The following is a 21,335-nucleotide window of genomic DNA, read 5'->3' on the forward strand; positions in this document are numbered from 1 at the left end:
CATCAGCAGTATAGAATGCTTCAAGATGCATGGCTAGAAAGCAAATCACTTTTCAATTAAGATCAAGACAAGAGCCCCACAGTCCTTCCTAGGGAAAAGAAACATTCACATAGCTTAGCTTAATCAGAATTGTCTAGGGAAAAGAGGTTAGAACATTTCTAAAGACTGTGATATAAGGAAGCAAGATTTTTACAAGCAACGAGATACATTTTAAAAGTAAACCAACATACCATTATCAAAATATCCCAATTTTATAATTGAATAATGCTTTATTAGGACCACTCAAATAAGCACAAAAGAGTATGTAATCTTTTTGAATCCTCCAAAACCATTTATCAGGGAAATGGCACCCACTGCTGATTAAACCATTCCTGCAACTATCATTGAACTGCAGACTGCATGCCTGAAACATCTGGTTTAACTTTTGCTCCTTTCCTAGTGCCTACTGCTTGATGAAGAATCACTTGAGTTGGTCCTAACTCAGCTATGGAGTTTTTCACAGACCATCTTAGCTACAATTGCTTTTGAGGCATAGTAAAGAGGCAGTTAAGTAGGCAGCCGACATACTCCTAACTATAGCTCTGTGACCATGGAATTATTACTCATACTTGTACAATGCTTTCAAATGTTCCTAGCGTTTCACATACAAGCTATAATTGCTAACTGACAACCAATTATAACAAGTTATAATTTTCTTCATACTACAGATATACTAGACAAGCTACCTGTAAGAAATCCTGACTCTGACAACAAGCAGGTTTTATTCTATAAGCCAAGCTACATTACCCTTTTAGCATTTCTTTCAAAATGCTCTTTACTTTCGCCAGCAATTAACCTTTCTAATCTAATATTACTCAGAAATCAGATGTTGCTTAATACATCTCCTAAATAATGCATACAGAACATATACTAAGAGTGAAATCTATCACACATTGGAAAAATACAGGACATGCTCCTGAGGGTCGCCTGATGCTGCATGCAAGATATGGCTACTGCATGCCATTTGCCTCCAAGGATGTGGCTCATTCAGAACCTCAGAGAACAAGAACCTCAATGTTGTTGTGGGTCAAGTGCTGCTGGGAAGCACATTCATACCTATTTACCTGCCATACCCCTCACCACTTGTAGCAAGTAGCAGCAATGTAGTCTATTGGACTCCTTCCCTTCCCAAGATTTCTCCCACTGAATTCTCCAATGCAGTGCAGGCAAAGAGAGGTCACACTGTCAGGCTGGCCGTGTTTGAAAATCAGGATCAGCAAAAACTAGGGTGGGGTGGGAGAGTATGGTACAAGCTAGATGTGGACTGCCAGCGAATGGTTTATGGTATAAAAGACTCTGTATCTATTTTGCCCACAAATGTCAAGAGTTGTTCCAGAGGTTGATAAAGATTGGTTTCACAAGTGATGCTTAGATAAGAAATCTGTCTTTTAAAAAGTTAAATGAATTAAAATAAATAACAGGATGTACAAATGACATTCTTATAACAAGTTTGGATCATTTCCCCCCCCCCCCCAATTTATGGAAAAAGTCCATTAGCTGTGCACATCTGATGGAGACAGAATCAGGGCTGAAAGCTGACAGAGCTTATACGATTGTACATAGCTCTCTTTCACATACACACCAGGAAAGGAACAAAGAAAAAGATCCAGTGGGGCCCACAATATCCGGTTTGCCTAGATGATGCTGAGAGCCACATGAAATTAGAGATTAAGCAATGCTCTTACAGATACATTCTTTGCCCAGCTGTATAGCATTGAAAACATTCACATTTGACATATTCCAAAATATATGTACTTGCATCATTTGTAATGTGGCCACATGGCAGTGCTCCATGAAAGGATTGTCTACAAAAATAATCTATTTCTTACTCATGCTCCAATTTCTTCACTGAAAATTAAGCAAGGAAAAAAAAGTTGTTCCCTGAGAATTAAAATAACCAGATATTGCACTGACAAATCAATTATTATAGTTCCCACAGGGACAATGGGAAAAAAATATCATTACTCAGCCTGTTAAATACTTTAAATATCCCACTGATTTCAATAAGAGAAGAATATTCTTAAAATTATTCCCACTGAATGGTGTGGAAGAAGGCTTATGTTTTGGAACAACTATGCCAAGTTCATGAATAAATGTCTTTCGTTTCAGAACAAAATTAACTTGTAACAAGCAACCTCCTTTCCAATCTTCTGCAAGGCCAGTGTTGCTATTTTCTTTTACAGGATTTTGGAAGTGTCCTGCAGAAATGTTCTCTCCTTGCCAGCTTGAGTATCACCACAGTCAAAAACATTATGAGGATTGAAAACAAAGACAGCTGGTTTGCTTCCATGAAAACAATGATTCCCACCCTCAGTATCCACTGGAAAATAGCCCTTCCAGGAGAATCCATGCTCCAATCCAAGCTCCTGTGTCATTCATGACTTAGAAAGATTGCTATCACATCTAATACAATACTGCAACTGTTCCAGTTTCAAATGTGCATATCTGAGAAAGGCAGATATAGATCTGATTGCTCAACAATTATGAGAATAATATAAATATTATGCAAAAGAACAAGCGGCTTTCCAAGTGCATTTTTTGTGCAAAGATTTCATTGTCTTTCATTAAACAAAGAGGTATACCATAGTTGTGCCCCACTTGACCTAAGAAATATCAAGATATTTTACAGCTCCTCAATTCTGATATTCTTCAGATGTAATGGATTTCAACTTCTGTAAATTTTTTTTGACAATTCTGGCTGGAGAGTTATGGGAGCTGAAATTCAGTGCAACTGGAGAATAGCAGATTGAGAAAAATGAGCCCATCATAAACGAATTTACATTAGGTCATATGACCCATAAAGAAACATTTCCCAATGCAATCAATAAATAAACCAGCAGTAAGAAATCAAGGGAGCTTCAAAAAGACCAAGTATAATGTAGTTACAGATTTAAAAAAAAAAAAAAGGAAAGGAAAGGGAGGCTGAGAGTTAGTGTAGTACAACAGAAGAGCTGGCTTTGGTTGACTACAGTTCCCATAACCCCTAACCAGTAGTCATGTTAATGATGGGATCAAATATCATCTGGAAAATCAAAAATTTTCTATTCAGTGGAATTAGCGGCTGCTTAGAGATACTCTAAGTTAAATCCTCACTCAGCTAAAAAGTTTTTTGTGATCTTGGATAATTACTCACTCTCTGTTTGACTCTCAGCATATCATACTGCCACTGCTTACATTTCTGTAAAGCTCCAGCCTCTGTTTTAATTCTGCCCCACAGTAGTCCTCAAAGCTATCAATCTTGACAGTGCTTCTTCCAACTGACCGGTGCAAAACCGAAAACAACTGGCATCCAACTGGTGCAGTGTCTTCAGTTAGTGTTATTACTACATCTTCTGCCAATTTGTCCGCTGAAAGGATGGTGTAGCACAGTGTTGTCCAAACTTGGCCACTTTAAGATGAGTGGACTTCAACTCCCAGAATTCCCCAGCCAGCATGTTGAAGTCCACTCATCTTAAAGTGGCCAAGTTTGGACAACACTGGTGTAGCATCTCAGCAGATTTAACACCCTTAGGAAAGAGAGCTTAGAAGGCCAAAACAGTTCCCACCAATGGGAAATTGCCTATGCCAAAGCTACAGCATTCTCACGGCAAACTGTCCTCACAACAAATTCTGTTTGTGCCACAGCAGAGCTGGAAGTTAATAAGTTTCCTTCTCCTACCAAAGGAAACAATGGTGTGTGATCACATATCAAAAAGTTGCCTCTAGACTACTTTGATAATCCTTCCTCTGGAACTTAACACTCTTACAGAACTCAAGGACACAAATTGAGTGGATGAGATTCTTTACAGCAGGTACAAACAACCTTAATAGCACAAAAAGTGGCTTCTCTAACCAGCTAAGAATCTGGTGCTATATATATGGGTGAATTTTCAAATCTTGAACTACTATTTCCTGCTGCTCCAATGCTGCCCTTGCCCTATGTTTACCAAACAGTTCTGTTTGATCCCAGACGCTTTCGTTTCTCACTTTGCCAGTTCTTTGCCACTTTGTATCACAGAGGTGCAGACTCAGGAATGGTGAAATGCCATGCCTTGCTCATAGACTGCCCTGAACTCTTTACCAGAATATAGATATAATTCATTAAAATAATATTCTTCTCATATCAGATCAAATGTTCCTAGCAAATAAGTAAGACTATCAACTATTTGGAGTTAGGAATCTTTGCTGGTCTACTGCAAATCAAACCCCAATCTGTCTTCAGTGTCAACAAAACTACAGATTGCAGTTTACAGCAGAATACAAGACATAATTTGGGGAAGTTACTTCCTCCCAATTCCAAAAATTTAGGCCCTAGCCCTCTGATTTTGGGCACAAAGGGGATGCACATTTTGTCCATAAGTCAGGAAAGACTCCTGATGACTTATGGTGCTTGATTAGGGGATGCTCTAGAGCAGCGTTTCTCAACCTTGGCAGCTTGAAGATGTGTGGACCAACTCCCAGAATTATGGGAGTTGGTCCATACATCTTCAAGTTGCCAAGGTTGAGAAACACTGCTCTAGAGTCTTCAAAGAGGGGCTGAGAATTGCATGCTGCCTGCAGATTACTTATCCTTACTTTATGAGAAATATCCTTACTGAAGGCTCTAAATACAGTATGAGGACACACTTGACAGTAGAGTTATATTAGTAGTAATAGCAGTAGTTTTTCAATTTTTAAGACAATCAACATGTTCTTTGCACTTTTCCAGGAAGTGAGAAATTTCAATGAAAGCTCAGCAATTAATTATGTGACAGAGTTGTGTAAGTATGCATACAAAGCCCAATATTGAGCAAGCCTACAGAGGAAGCAGATACTTTTTTGAAAAAACTAGAATTGGGGAAGAAAGAGAAAAAAGTTTTAATCAAGGAATCCAATCCACTGAAACTCAGAAACCCTATAAGTTTCACTGGGTGTTACTCAGAGACTGATGTGTACAGATGGTAGTGTAATATGGAATGTTTATTTCTGTTTCTGTCCTGTGCAATCCTAGGAACTTGGGGTCACAAACGTTTCATTTACAGAGTGCTTTTTCAACATAGCACTTGAAATTCAATCCCATTGAGGTAAGTTATCAAAAAACAACAACAGTGAATTGAAAGATTGGATGTTATTAATTGACAAAAACAGAATGGTTTTTTTGAAAGCATATTCTAGCTTTGAGGCTTCATAGTCAAAAGTAAGAACAATACTTAAAATGTTCTGAGACAACTAAGTGAATCACAGATGCTGTAGATCAGGGAAGACTATGTTTGAATAATCAAGGACAAAAACTCAGCCTCCAAACCTCCTTAAAGTCCACAGGAGCCACCTGATAACACTGTGATATTACTAGAAGAAGTGTGATTAAAACATCAGTTAATTCCCACCCTTATACCAAACCCTAAATGGGCCTAAACCGTGACTGAAATTTGGCTATTTTGCCATGGACTTTCAGAGATGTAATCTCAGGGTGTTGCAGAGGCACAAATGGAGTGCTGGGGCTACATGTGGTCTGAAGGCCACCTACACCTACTTTATATTGAAAGCTTGTGGTCAGTCCTAGCTACAACTTAATTGGTTGTGTTGCCCATAGTAAATGTGCAATTCACTTCGGTATGCTAATGAGAAGTTAAGTAATTCTACTTCCTAGCTTGTGGGACTGGTTGAGTGGACAGAATGTAAGTTTACAAGATCTACAGTACTTGGCTTTTTGTTAGAATCCTGAAATCTGTCAATCAATACACAGTGGTTCAAGAAGGGAAGCACAGAACTTTAGAATAAAGTTGGGATTTTCATTCTACCCCCAAGATTTGTTGGGGAGGGGAAAGAGGGTCTGGAGCTTTTCTCTGTTTTTTAGGAAGTAATTACAAGGGTTATTATTTTTTTTTAAGTGACAGAAAACAAATATCATTGATTTGCAGCAAAAGATGACTTTGAAGGCTGCAAGAAAAGGAGTTTGGGGTTGTAACTTGCCATTCCCCCATCCAATGTAAGTATTAGTTGTTCAGACAGCTTTACACCTAAGCAGGGGATGAGCTTAGGCATGAATACATGAGCTGTATATGTAAGACTTCACAAAATAGCCTGGCTCTTGACATGGTCCATCTGGAGCTTCTAAACAGGCAGAAAATAAATTTGCAGCAAGAGAGAAAAAAAATTATACCAAGCTGTGAAAATATACACACAACATGCAAACAAAATTTGCCACAATCTAAAGCTATTTTGTTCCTTCAAATTTAATGAACAAAACACTGTCTGCCAGAAAAAGTGATAAGACTCATTTACAAATATTTAAGCTTTGAGCCAGAGGAATTTATTTCTTCCTAGAACCTTGTGGACAATTCTCTCAATCTGACAATCAGCTCACTCATTTGATAGCAGATTTATTTTTACCACTGTTATTATTTAATTTTTATGTTTGTGAACATAGGAGGGATGTTCCTAGCAGTTTTGCCAGCAGTGAGAAATTCCGGTGAAAGGCTCAGCAGGTACATTTCTGTGGCAGGTCCTCGTTAATGTGAACACAAAACCAAGATTAAGCAAAGCTGTGGAGGAAACTCATGAATTAAAAAAGTAAATTTAGGGAAGAAGAAGAAGAAGAAGGAGGCTAAGAAACCAGGGAAGTGGGAGGGAAAGCACAGAAGGAGAGAAGTGAGGCAGTTCTATTTTCAGCAGCAAAATATGGTAATCCACACCAAATGACTGCTTCAAGGAGTTTAAGAAGTTGCATGCTCAGTCAATCCTTTCCAAGCAAAAATGGATGTTCTTCATGTCTCCTTCCGTGCAGAAGTAATAGCTGCCTAGGGAGGAAGGATTTGAATACCATGTTCCCCAAGAGTATTACTGCCCTAATCACCACAACAACCACACAGTGCTGCAAATCAGCAATACAAAGAGAAAAACTAATTGTGGATCTTCTACACAGTGTCTGATTTGGACCTCAATAGAGATGGGATATTAGTTACTCTCTTATGTGGAAAAAAGGAGCAACTGAAATACAGAACTAGGTAATTTAGTGTCTATGGGCTTCAGTGACTTCTGCCACATCATAACCCATGGGGTTTTGCAAACAGTACCCAAGGAACTGGACAGCCCATATTCCTCCCCCTCCCCAGTCTACCTTTACCCAAGATATCTTCTAGCTGTGGTTATTGGGGTATCAGCTACCCACATTTCTGAGAAAAGTGAGATGTCATTGAGGGCTAAGAGGCTGATTTGAGTTCATTAAAGATTCCATGGGCCCTATCAGCAGGCTGATACTTCCCTGTTTTCTCCTCTGTGAAGGAAAAATGTAACCTGAGAAGAGGAGGCGAGGCTGGCAAATGTGCCTGAGCACAAATTCCAACTGTGCCTGAAGTATGGTAAAGCTGAAACCTGGTTCTCCATGGGAGAACAGAATCTGGAATTATTGTTTGCTTCTGACAGACCACAGCAGATGGGAGATGGCACTGAAGGAGCCCTGGAAGCATGTCCTCCTTCAGATGTGAGGTACTCTCTGGCTCTAAATTAGCAGAAACTACTCAAACATGGCATGGCAAGGCAAGAATCTTTACTGCATACAAGAATGAAGCCACTTGAAAGAGTTGATTCCCTTCTCTCAATATAAGAATGCAATCCTTTCTCATATCCATTACCATGTAAATCCAGTGCTTTTTCCCCACCCTTTCCACAGCTTAAAAGACATATTGTTTTGGGCTTCTTAAGCCTTGTGCTATATGGATGTTGGTTGTTAGCAAGACATTTTTGGGAAAATCTAGTTTCCAATGTAACTCGCATACCTATGCTCCATATCTAATAGGGATCAATGTACGCATGGGAATGTGCCTTGAGGCTAATTTTATTAAGATTATTTTAATGCAAAACAAAGATGGGATTCTAGCATTCTGTAAAGCAGAGCACCAGATTTCAGCATCTTCTTTATTAACAAGAATGTCTCTGGACCCCATATTGGGCCCACAGATATTCTTTGAAAATCAACATGATGGATGGTTCCAGCCCAGAACGCTCTATGCTCTGCACCCAGAAAAAAGGCAAATGACTCCTCCCCCACACATACCAACCTGTGATGATAGGGAACATGGGAGGGGGGGAGTTAGTTTGCCTTTCTAATAAATGAGCATTTTGTGACTAGTCACACTCATTACTGCAGCCACTTTGTAAGAGTACCCACAACACCAAATGCACTTTAAATAAGCTCACTCCAGCAAGTCACAGTGTTTTTTTTTTTTTTTTAATTGCAGGGCAAAGAAAAAGTGTTGCCTTTAAACTGTAATTCTTAGGATACTGTAACAACTGCAATTGTCTAACAATATTCCTGCTTTTATCCAACCTCTCCAAAACAAAACAAACATTGAAAAATAAACAATTAGGCTATGCGATGCCACTACACAGACAAAGAAGAAAATCAATTTAAATGTCCCTGTGAAAAAGGTATTGCTATGATCAAGACCAACCTGGAGCAGGAAAACTGTAACAGCCATTGCATTCTGAATGCAGGAACTACACAGAAGCTCATGGAATGTAGTGTAAGGATGCACTTAGCACTGCTAAAATGGCACTGCTTCCAGGGTTAACAATCTTTCAGCTGATGATTTGTACGTATTTATGAGCACTACTGAATGACCTTCAAGAATGCCTGTAAGACACCGACAGGGTGCATTAGAAGAAACACGAGTCCTTTTCTTTCCTGAACATACAGCTTTTCCACACTTCCATCTCTGATGCAACAAACCTGAAGGAGCGCGTTATCAAATAGCAAATTATGAAACAGAAGAGACTGCTACATCAATTCAAAAGGATAAGACCAGTAGCTGCATTTGAGGGGACTCAAGTATCATGTATGGGATCCTGTCCTACTGAGCCACCCACATCCTACTCCTATGCATATTTATTCAGAAGTGTCATTTAATGCATTTGCTTTGCAATGGGTTTGCTTAAGGATTGCAAGCAAAGAGTTCTTCAAGTGCAATGCATCTGGGGTAATATTTCTGCTGGTCTTTGAAATAAAATTGTCAACAGCAACAGAATTCTGTTGACCAGATGAAAGCTCCAGGAATCCCGAAATACTGCACATACTTCAATGGCAGAAGCTGTTCCAATAAAAGATTATCACCCAATGAATTTTCCTGCTCCCAGCAGGCTCTGTAATGTGTGCCAGACATGAAAACATAGGTTGTTCCATTACCCTAGATACATTATTCAAAGCGGCAAAATGAACTGATACAGCCACCACTGTAGTGGAAATAATGCAAGAATGAATCCCCTTTCTAGCTTTACAAAGAAAATCCACTTCATCAGTGGTTTACATAAACAGCTCTTGTTTATGAAGCCAGATTTCATTACAGGCAGGCGAAATGTTATCTTTTTGTGGACAAGCTAAAATGGACTGCAGTACAATAGGCCTATGTGACACAGCGATATTATAGTCAGCCAGCAATTCGTTTATTATTATTATCCAAAACACTGTCCAGTTCAGAGTTAATTAATGGCAAGGATGATGCTTATTCATTGAGGATGGCTTGGAGCAATAGATTACTAAACCTCCATAATGCCATCGATGCTTCATGGGTGAACATCAATAGAGTAGTTTTTTCAGCCAAAGTAGGACATCATGAGAAAAGCTAAAAGGATAAGCCAAACTCAATATCTGAATGTGCACATGGGCCATGATACTCTAAATCATAAATCTGCCACTACCTTAATTTAGGACTGCAATCTTATGCATGGTTATTATTATTAAACCCCTAAGAAAATGATTCTTAGTAAATAGCATTAGTTGCCAGAGAAAAGAAAAACTGAGAGTGATTGCAAAGCCAAGATATTTAATCTGTTAGATTATAAACTTCATCATAGACACAACACAGTTCCAAAGTCCTTAGGATTACTCAGCCAAAGCAAGCAATTTCTGGACATTACTATCCCAGCAAACACACAACAAAATGTATGACTTGGGTTTTCCCTATCCAAGCTTTTCATTGTTCTGAGAAAGGAAAACCATGTAAGAACAGTGTTTAAGTATAAATTTAAGTGAGGGAAGCATGCAACAATATCTGCCCATAAATCTATTTTATCTACTAATGATTTGCTAACCAAAGCTGCTTGTTTGGGTTTGGGGTTTTTTTTACATAAAAGTTCCAAGAACATGAAACCGTCATATCATTTACAATGCTTCATCAAGTATCAATGTATACAGAGGGTGGGGGGTGGGGAACATTGTTTGCAAGTATTCACATATGTTTGTCTTTGCAGAAAAGGAACCCTTTTAGATGAGTTTCTTGAATTGATATTCCTGAGTCAGCTTTCATAAGAGCAGATTATAGGGCAATTAGAACAATTAATCAAAATTTGAGCAAGGTGTATTGAAAAGATAGCAACAACAGCAGAATCAATAAATATAATTAATAACTGCATGCAGCAGCGCATGCTGAACGTCTAACTGAAATGGGGGAAAGAGGGAGAAATAAATGAGCTGTGCAGCAGAGGAAAGACAAATATGCTTTGTTCTGCCTCCCAAAACTGCCTACTCACTGGAAGGATTACAGAGGATATGACCAATATATATGGACAACAATATGAACATAAAACCCTATGGCACTAGAGGAGCTGTGTTGGAGACCAAGGCTCTAAAAAGTAGCAGGAATCAATGACTTACGGTAGGATGCTGAGCGAACAATAAATCTTTAAACGTGACTTCAAGGTAGTAAAATTGGAAACTAAGGAAATAGAAGCACTTCTGATGACTTAAAGAAAAAAAAACCAGCTTGGAAGAGAAGGATTGAACTACCTCACAAGGAAGGAAGGAAGGAAGGAAGGAAGGAAGGAAGGAAGGAAGGAAGGAAGGAAGGAAGGAAGAGGGAGGGAGCGAGCAAGCAAGCAAGCAAGCTTCCTAAGTTAAATGGAAGTAATACGTGCATGAATTGTGGGTGAGTAGAATGCTTTAAAAAAAATGACATTTAGCTGGACTTTTCATCTATATTCCAGAACCTTAGCAATCCAGATAAAAGGAAACCATACAGAGGAGATGAAAGGTGTTTTAAGAATTAATGTAGGCACCATGGATCGCAAGAAAAAGGTATGTGTCTAGGACAGGAATGAAGGATGCTTAAGAAGATTAATGCCATCTAAAAGGAAAATGGGGTGGGGGATGGAGACATGGGGAGAATCAAGCAGGCATGGCTGTAGGGAAAGTGCATGAACAATCAACAGGACAGTCTAAGAGAAAAGTTACTTGGCTGAAAAGCACAGGTATAAGATAACTGTGTAAAAGCAAGAATTCCATGCATTTCTATAAATAAGGCATACTATTTATTAACTGGATAGGAGAGTGGATGATAGAAAAGGGATATTACAGTCAGCAAATATGTACAAAGACAACAGCCGGTATCACAAAAAAAAAAAGGAAAACAAAAGTCTATAAATGATACAAAAGGATCTGGCAAGAGACCAGACTGACCAAGAACACAGTGCCAAGCCTGCAAAAGAGATCCGTGTTTCTCTCATATGTGCTTATAATGCAGAAAAATACGGATAGCTCTGAGAATGAGAAGGGTCCACATTGCAAGAGAAAGATCTACTGTTGACAAAGACCCAGGTCCAGGGAGGTAAGTTCCACAAGCATGTGTGTGAAACCTAGAATCAAATGAAGGAAAGTTGTTAAAATGTGAGAAATGAGATGGACAAGAGGCAGCATTTCACATCTAAAGTGAAAAACCTTCAGCTTCCCATTTCCCTGAAAGCTCTTAAATGGGACTCTGAACTTCTGCCCCTTATTCTAGGTGAATGGAGACTGACTGTAATGGGCATACATTCCACACATTCTCAGGAGCCCTCTCCTCTCCGGTTAGGAGTACATATTAAAGCTCTCATACAAAATGGGTTAGTCTCAGGGAGGTCCTACAAAGTCTAGGGGGGAAGCCAGGTCCAGAGTGTCTAAAGCAGGAAAGGAGAGTTGCAGCAGAAGGCAGTGGATAAGAAAGATGGCTATGGGGGTCGATGAGCACAGTATGGAGACGTGCAGGCCACGTAAATGGGATTGATGCAATTCTTTCTGTCTTCCTTCCTTTCAGAGGCTCAGCAGCTGCATGAGACACAGAAATTCCATAGGTGCAACCTCGCTCTGTTTCCTTCCACAAGCACGTGAAGAGGAATGGATAGCCTGCCCAATCTGTGTCACACACACACATGGGCAGGAAGAGGGAAAACAGGCACCAACTGCATGGAGAACCAAGTCTGGGGACTAAGTTGGCATGCTGAGAACACAGGACAGAGCAAACACACACACACACCCCGAAAGGAGAGCTAGGTAGGTATCAAAACAGTTCAAAAACTGATTCTGAGCTTGATCCCAAAAGCTGCCAGCAGTGGGAGGGAGTCACAGCAGTGCAGTAAATGTGAATCAACTTGCAAGGCTAAGTAAGGCTTTGGCTGAAGACTCAGGGGGCAGCTGGGCATGTCTGAACTGTATCTTTCCCTCAGCCACCAGCCTGCTGGGCAAAATACTTGGCATAAGTCAGCTATGGAAACCACCAAGCTCCCAGAGATTCAGCAAGAAGCTCCTGGCATTGGGTGACTTGTGAAGTACAGGTAGCAGCCAGAGTGTCAGATTAGCAATGGGTAACTCCAGGTACACATATATATATCTACTCAGAGAAGCCTGAAGCTCACTGGCTGACCTTGGGCTCTACTGTTCTCCAGCCTACCTAACAAGGTTGTAGTGAGAAAAAGAGAGGTCCGGCGGTGCGGAGAGTGTATAAATAATACACCGGAGGAGGGAAGAGGAGAAGAAAGAGGTCACTGCGCGAAGGAGCCTTCCTGCCCCGCCCCACAGACTCACCTGGGAGGTTTGACCGCGGCGCTCTCTCGCTTGTCCAAGACGCCCGGCACGCAGTTGGTGAGCTCGGTCCAGTCGGCGTGCAGCCCGCAGCTCCAGCCCGTGGAGAAGCGCGAGAAGAGCCAGGTCTCCCGGCGGTTGGGCCGGTAGCAGGTGCATTTCTTCTGCCCGGGCCGGCAGTCGCAGGGCACCTCGAGGCGCACGTTCTGCACCAGGTGGCGGCCGAAGGTGGTGCCGCCCGTCTTCTGGATGTGCAGGAAGACGATCACGTCGTCTCCCTTCATGTCGAAGGCCAGCTGGCGCTCCAACTCCCGCACGGGGAAGTAGTACTTCTTGACGTAGTGCGGGTCCGGAGTGGGGAAGAGGTCCAGCTCATCCTGGTAAGAGCGGCCGCTCGGCGAGCCCAGACTCAGCCCCGGCCCCACATACTGGTACAGGATAAGCATGAAGCACACCGAGCCCGCCACGATCAGCAGGAACTTGCTGTTCCTTTCAACCATGGTCCTTCCAGCGCGCTTCATATGCCACCATCTCCCGGCAATGGGGAGGCGGCGGCGGCGGCGGCTGCTCCTGGAGGTGTTGGCGGCGCCGAAATACGCTCCTCTTGCCTTGCTTTGCCTGAAACACCAGCACCGACAACCAACCGGCGCCCCCCTTTGCAAGAAGCGGGGATTCCCTGCCCCTCTCCTTTTTCTCTTCTCCTTCAGTCAGATCAGCGAAAGGGGGAGGCGAGGACGGGGGAGGGGGGCGTAGAGCGCGGTTCCAAATGACCCCCTCCCCCGGATCCGCCTCCCTCACAGCCCCGTCCCGCCTCTGCCTACGGGACTTTGTCTCCACCTTTACTCCAGCTCCAATCTGGCCGGGCGGTCGGGCTTACGCGACCCGCAGCCCCTCGTTTCACGCCGGGCTGCCCGCCGCCGCCGCACGCTAGTTCGAGTCCTTCCTGCCTGGCTTCCTATTGCCAAGCCCCACCATGATCCGAGCCCAGCATGCACAGCGCCGCCTCCTCTCGCTCCTCTCGCAGCTCCAAGCACGCACTGGAGAAGGGAGAGCAGACGCGGCGGCCGCGGCGGCAGCAATACACAGGCACGCCGCAAAGACAGCAAATCTGGAGGCTCCGAAGTTGCAAGCGCCCGCCCGTAGAAATTTTGGGTGTGCGCGCGCTGCTGCTGTGGCTGCGGTGTTTTGGGGACTTCTCCACTTCCTCTTTTACATAACCAAAGCCTACCAATAGGGAGGCGCAGATAACGATCTTCACGTTCAGGAGCAATTGTATCCACTGATTTCAGAACTGGGGGTCAGATCTCTCTCCCCCCTCCATTCCTGATCCAGAAGAAAAGAAGGGCGGGCTGCTCTTCAATCGCGAGGTCTATTTTGCTCCCTTTTCTAGTTAAAGGAAGACCCCGGTTCTCTTATCTTCTCGGGCTGTCCTTCTCAAGAGCTTTGGAACAACTGCACGATCCTTCAACAGGTGCTACTTTTCCCTGGCATTAAAACTCAGCCATGAATCAAAACCGACCTGAAAGTCTATTTGCAGCAATAATCTTTATCTGAAAATTTATTTCACAGTATAGCACAATAATGCAATACAAGACTTAGTTCATAAAAATAAAAACTATGCAATATTTGGATATGCACTTTTACTTTAAAAGTAAGAATGTTATCTTGAACAAGGCAACTAACTAATGACCTTTTAATATTGTAAAGGTTTGTTCTAAAAGCTTTCTCTTGAAGACTCTTTGGAAATGGTCCACAAAAACATTTTTTCCCTAATAATTAAAATCAGCATTTTTGCTTCCACGTTTACGAATGGTACGATTCAATCCAGAGATCTTTCACATACTTACAAGTGATCTTAAAAGACTCATTTTGCCTTTGACAGATCTAATCATCAAGAGAGATCAAATTAGGAAAAGTCAGAGCTCAATCACACTTTGGAGGGAATCCCATCACATTCAGTGAGGTTTACTTTGCAAGAGGGGTGCAGTTGATTGCATTATCAGACCCATACTGAACTGCTTGAAGATTCAAACAAAAGAAGGGCTGGTCCAAAATTATTTTGTGCCTGAGATGAAAAGGGCAACCCCTTTCAAGCCATGTGCAAAAGCTGTCAGTTGCCCTGAGATGTATTCAGGACTTTCTTTTAGAGCAGCAGACTTTTCCTTAGAGGGCATAAATAAGGCTACTGGGGCATCCAGCTTTTTCCTCCCAATGCCTTGCTGCCCTTTTCAGCCTGTATCGTCTAAGACAACTGTCTCATTCCAGCTAATAGTAGGGCCAGTTCTGGCATTTATCACTTGTAATACTGCCTTCAGCTTAGCTAGTTAAAGAAGGAATCTTTTCATTGGTTTAGGAATGTCGTTACTTCTAAGGAGAGTGAAAGCAGCAAAAGAATGTTATGAAAAACAATTTTCTTCTCCCTTTCAAAAGTCTCTGCCTCATCCCATCAATCACAGTAATCTCTTCATTGTGATGTCACAAAGAGTTGCTCTTCTGATGTCACAAAGGCAGGATTGTGAGGATGGAAAATGAGTAGGGAATGCATAATAAAAATATGGAACAAATAGAATCTCATGGTAAAATAAAGTATGAGGAAGACTGAAGTTGCCGACCGGAAAATCCAGTTGTCAACATCATTAATTGGAAATGATATTGGCGCAAGATTTTCTGAAAGTATAATGTGATGAATCTGGCAGTGAAAATTATGAGTATGTTAGAGAGAGAAAGAGAGATGAACTCAAGATATATTACCAACTTTCACAATTGCTAGCTATGGTGGAAAATGCAAGACAGCATAACTCTAAATGTAGTTAATCTGCCCCCAAGAGCATTATGCCTCTGTTCTAAAATATAACTCAGGTCAAGGAAACCTCAGAATGTAAACAGCAAAACTGCCATATTTTTCACCAGCAACTCTTGAGTGGAATGTACAGTACCTTCTCTGAATATGCTGCACATCCTTGGGTGGTTGCATGCATTTGACTGGAGGTGGATGGGTTTGTGATCCAGCCTGAAAGTAGTCTTTTGTGTTATTCTGAGATCCCGGTGATTGCTGGAGAAGGAAATCTTGTTTGGGGACTTCAACAACTTCCCTATTTTTTACAAGCATCCCTCTACAAGGGGGCTGCTGCTAAGTTTGGAATTAGTGTGCAGTCTTAGGAAAATGGATGAGATACCCCAATAGTTTTGCATCCTCTAGTGCTACTGGATGCCCTCCAAACTGTCATTCAGAATGAATGGCATTTGTCATCCTTCCCAGACAACACAGCTGGAGACCACCTTGGCTAGGAATGCTGGGAAATCTCAGGCAGCAGGTTTAGGAACGTCCTAAGAGGGAAGATCCATGTAGGCAAATCAATGTTTTTATGCATATTTTTTTATGCACTAGAGAGAACCAAATGCCTTTAATGTTATTTTTCTATCATGGTTTTATAGATGGCATCATCTATAACATTCTATCATATAAAAAGACTGATTTCAACACATTCTGGCAAGTGCACATCAGATATTGGGGGGGGGGGGAATGCCATGCCTCACTCTGTTGAAATGTAGAGGAAATTTTCCCTTCTCATGAATGAACTCGCCACAATCTGAATATGTAAGGAGTCTCCATTGCAAAATTAGGAATGGAAATACAATATAACAATCTAGGTAAAGAGGTAGAAAATGTACGAAAGCTTACATGTTGGTCAAAGACCATATAAAGGTTTACCTACCTACCTACAAAAGCTTGGCATCTCTCTCTATCTCTCTGTGCTAAGAATTGCTTTCTGTTTATATGATCGCTTGAAGGAAAATACAATAACAATGTCAAAAATAAATCCTTCCTACCAGTACATAGGCTAGGATATATCAGCTTTCCTAATCACCAAATATAAAGTAGGGTTGTATGACCTAAGACTCCAGGGCTACATGTGACCCCTCCCCCCCAGCTTTGGGCACAACCCCCAGAGTCCTCTGAAAACTGTTGCCAGATTCTAGTGTTTAATAGATGGGAGAACAGAATGCTAATAAAATGAAATTTAATCATATTAACTGTAATTAATTTAATGAAACCGACATTGATTTGTTGTAATTCCCCCTATTTCTTCAATAGCCAAGTGAGACCCTTGGCCAAGAAAGGTGCTTGTGTAGAGGCAGGGTGAATTATACAACTCATCTCTTCTCAAATGAGCAAACATAAATCTGTTATAGCATCCAAACAATCACACAGAGAATGTCCTATTTATTCCCCCTTTTCCTTGACAAATGCAGTGGATTTTATCCCCATTTTGTGTACCCTATTTGAGAGCAATTATATCTTCATTATGGAAGAAGAAACAGTGGAGAAATGAAGGTCTGTTTAAGTTTGGAAATTTATATCTTGATTTGGGAAGTGCTGGCATTTATGCACTATTTTATGTAAGCGGTTGAAATATACGTGAGACTATAAAGAGCCACAAAGGAGCTTGTGGTATTGATGTTTGCCTTTGGTTGTAAAAGTATATAACTAGTAGAATAACCCACTGAGTGTTAATTGTAAGAAAGGGTATTTACCGTAGAATGAGTTAGCAACTTTGGTTGACTTGCAATATACTGATGATAGTCAAAAGGATGGAACTATTCTCATACATGCTTTTAACAGTTATCTGGTTGATTATACAGAATAAAAATGTATCAATACAATTTATTTTAAGCATTACATTACTCCAGATAAAAGAAATTTATTTGTATAGCTAATGGTTTTTTTGCAGTGTAAGGGTTTGCATTACAATAACTAAATAACTACATGTTTGTTTATTTGTTTGTTTGTTTGTTAGATTTATATGCCCGCCCATCTTAAATACATGATTCTGGGTAATGTTGTTGGTTTCCTCACAACTAGCACAATGATTGAATTCTACTGCAGTCCACTGTAGGAGGATCTGTGACATCTAATATTAGATCAGTGATACAGTAAACATACGACTTTCTGGAAGTGAATACACAGAATTGCATGAGTAATCCAAACACATCAAATGCAGAATAATGTTGTATAGGAAGGAAGGAAGGAAGGAAGGAAGGAAGGAAGGAAGGAAGGAAGGAAGGAAGGAAGGAAGGAAGGAAGGAAGACAAGACAAGACAAGACAAGACAAGACAAGACAAGACAAGACAAGACAAGACAAGACAAGACAAGACAAGACAAGACATGGAGTGCTGGGAGCATCTCTGGGAGAATTGCTACATTTGTAATGTTCAGGACATCCACTTTAGCTCTTTTCTGGATCTCATAATACTTAGATACTGCCAAGGTCTTTAGTATCTAGTATATACAAAGACAATTCTACAAACAGTCCATCGAAGAGGGCCCAGTCTGTCTTCTTAAAACAAACAGAAGTTTTAGCTTGCCCTCTTCAGGAGTTAAATGACAACCCAAAGTCTCCTCTGACAATAGTCAGAGATCATTTGACTTCAGTAGATTCTGCTCTTTTCTTTGTCTCTTCACATTCCCTGAGCCAGCTTCTTGATCTCAACCTCATGGATTGAATGTATGTATGGAATTCAACTCCCAGAATTCCCCAGCTAGCATGACTATGTTCCACTGTTAAAAACTAGATAAGCTACGCGTTTTTTTTCTTTTAGCAAGATTACTTGAGTAATTAGTCTGAACTAATGCCTTGATACTAATTTGCTGTTTCTTTTAAACAGGATTATATTAAATGTTGGCTCTGACCACTGTTTTGAGGGTCTAGGGTCAAGGGTCTAGGACTATGCATTGAAAAGATACACTGCATTTTTTGTTGCCCTCATTGGAAATTGCAGTTTGTTCTTTAATGAGGTATTTCCTGTTGTCCTAAAGTTCAAATAGAAAAAAATGCTGGAAGACCTGAGCATTGTTATCAAATTCCTATAAACTGCAGGAATAGGTAAGGATTAGAAGAGATGGTTAAGGTACCAACAGAAGAGAATGTATGTAGCTCAGGGTTGAACTGTGGGGTCCTTGGGGTTCTCTGAGCTCCAAGCTCAGGGAACCCCAAGGGCTCCACAGATGGTTAAGGTTTAAAAGTGATGGATTTTTCTCCTGGTAAGACTCCAAAAGTGGAAAAAGCTTTTTCAAGAGAAAATTGGTTGTGGTGGGGAAAATAAGATTGGGGAGAAATCGATAGGAAAAGAATTTCTTCTTGTTCCCCCAGGATTCCTACATTCTTCTACTCGATCTTTATGTTAATTTGATATGACCCACATTCTTAAAGATCTGTAGTCAATTATAATGAGAGCTTTAGCAATGGTGGAAAAAATTAGATGATGATGATGATGATGATGATGATGATGATGATGATTTGTTCAACACTCCTTACTGATGCCTGTATCATTTCATGGTGCATGGGAAACCTTTAAAAAGAGAAGAACAACCATTCATGCACAGGGGCGCCAGTCCATTTAGTATTTCAGAGGATCTTGTCTTCTGGATAAATAGCATGGCAACCATTCATAATAGCCTGCATGAGCTCCCACCCAACCAAAAAATCAGCCCCATCCATGAAGCTGAATGAGATAGCTGCTTCAGGATCCTAAGGGCTGACAGTGGCTGCCCTCTGGCTATCTTCCTGAGTTCTTCTGGCCATCTCTTCTAAGGCTTGGTGCATTTCCATCTTCATTAGACATTCTATGCTACATATGCTGCTTTGTCTTATGGTTTGGTACTCATAAGCTGGTCTAAGATGTATCTGTTGTTATTCATGTATCAGCAAAGCTATCTCCCCTCAACAGTTTCTCAATATAATAAAGTATATCAAGAAGATGTTAGGCTACTATTTCTTCCATTAGAGCAGACAACTTATTTGGATGTAGGCAGAGGTACTATTGGTAGGTCGTATTGGTATTATAAGGGTAAAGTGGAAGGATGTTGTGTGTCTGGAGCATGGGAGATGAACAGTTGAAGATGGTAATTGAGTTGAACTTGGACTCTAGGGCAATTCACCTTGGGAGCCATTCATCTAAGCCACCCAATAAAGTAAGGATAAATTACTAGGAAACATATAAGTGCTGCAAATCATTCAAGATGAAAGCTTTGTAGCTATTAGCAAGAAGCTGAGCCACATGTGAACTTAAACTTAATCTCACTGAAACCTATAGCTGGAGGATTTAAGTAGGCAGCTGGAAAAAATGAATTATATTTGAATTTCCTTCTTTGTCTCTCTAATTTCTAACCACTCATCTGCATAACTATTATTACTAAATTTGCTGCAGACACTGTTTAATACATTTACCTTCTGATTCATTCTAAACATTAATTTGGTTCTTCTGAAGATATGGAAGGTATCAGTATGTTAAATGCTTACAGTTTTTGGTTTGATTTGGAACACTGTTGTCAAAATACATTGTATTCTGTGGACAAAAATCAGCAAAGAAAAGTTGTGGCCAGTGCATAGAAAAGGCAATAAATCTTCTGGATATGTTATTTTATTCAGGCTTGGAACATTTGTAAGGATAGACTAATTGGATATGATGAAAGAGTCCCAGTGAAGGATAGTTACCCTCCTAGAACAAAACCATACAACAGGAAAGTCCTGAAAGTTGCAAATATAGTTCCTAGAGCAGGGTTTTTACATTCTTCAAAACTGTGGCACAAAACGATATATACATAAGGTACACCTATGATTGTTCGTTTTAAAAAAGGAACATTGAAAATGTGTGTAATATTCTTTGTTTGCCCTTACATTTAATACACTTATTATACATCTTAATAAGATGTATGAGTTTGTATATGTTGGCATATTTAATCCATCTCTGAAGTATCAAATTGGTATTGGTTCTAGTATTAAAAATCCACTTTCTTAAAGATACGCTGAAGGAAAAGGTAGTAGACGTTTTGATGCTTTTTCACTTAAAACTCATATTCTCTGTAAACTTTATTGCAAAAGTCTTTTAGCGATGGCTCCTTTTTCTTCGGCTGCTTCAATATGAAGTCTGAGGAGAGATCTGCCACACTTCCTTTTCATTCATGGGCAAGATACTTTTTTGTATACTGAAATATTTTCTTGGATCTTGGAACCAGTTAGTGGAACATCTTCACGTTGGGGAACACTGATGTTCCAGGGAACATAGTTTAAGATTGCCTTGGAAAGCTCCAAAAATGATTTCCAAATAAAATTGCAATTAAATCAAAATGAATTAAAAACAGGTATAATTCTTTTCTTTTTTTGGCTGATCCTGACAATATTTGGTCCCCAGATTGCTACCCAAAGGCCAAAGAAATACATGGATGTTATGAACTGGATCATACAAAGTGAAAGCAAAAAGCTTTAAAGGAAGATCTTCTTTGGAGCATAAAGGTCCCTAAATCAAACATTATAATTTAAAAAGAAAGGAGGCCAAACCTTAAAATTTATTGTATCTTATGTTTCTGAGTTGGAGGAAAAGGAAAGCCCCAGCATTGCCCCATAGGCCGTCGGTTTCTTGCAGGTAATGATAGCAGGAACCAGTGATCCTGACCAGGGCTCAGCAGTAATTGCAGAGCTGTGTTTACTCAGCTACTCCTGTTTCTAGG

The 21,335-nt window shown here is 40.6% G+C and overlaps 1 protein-coding gene across 1 annotated transcript in view; it reads right to left on the reverse strand.

The window, feature by feature from the left end:
• HS6ST1 (heparan sulfate 6-O-sulfotransferase 1) overlaps window positions 1–14,001 on the reverse strand; it is a 202,790-nt gene extending 188,789 nt beyond the window's left edge. Inside the window, exon 1 of the mRNA XM_007428669.4 lies at window positions 12,830–14,001. Within this exon, the coding sequence (XP_007428731.1) occupies window positions 12,830–13,347 (518 nt within the window). The 5' untranslated portion in view covers window positions 13,348–14,001. The remainder of the gene's footprint in view (window positions 1–12,829) is intronic.
• Window positions 14,002–21,335: the final 7,334 nt, after the last annotated feature.

This window comes from Python bivittatus, unplaced genomic scaffold, assembly GCF_059951505.1.
Source record: "Python bivittatus isolate LINGU-HERP-01145 unplaced genomic scaffold, Pbiv_v1 ctg000980_np1212, whole genome shotgun sequence".
Lineage (NCBI taxonomy): Eukaryota > Metazoa > Chordata > Lepidosauria > Squamata > Pythonidae > Python > Python bivittatus.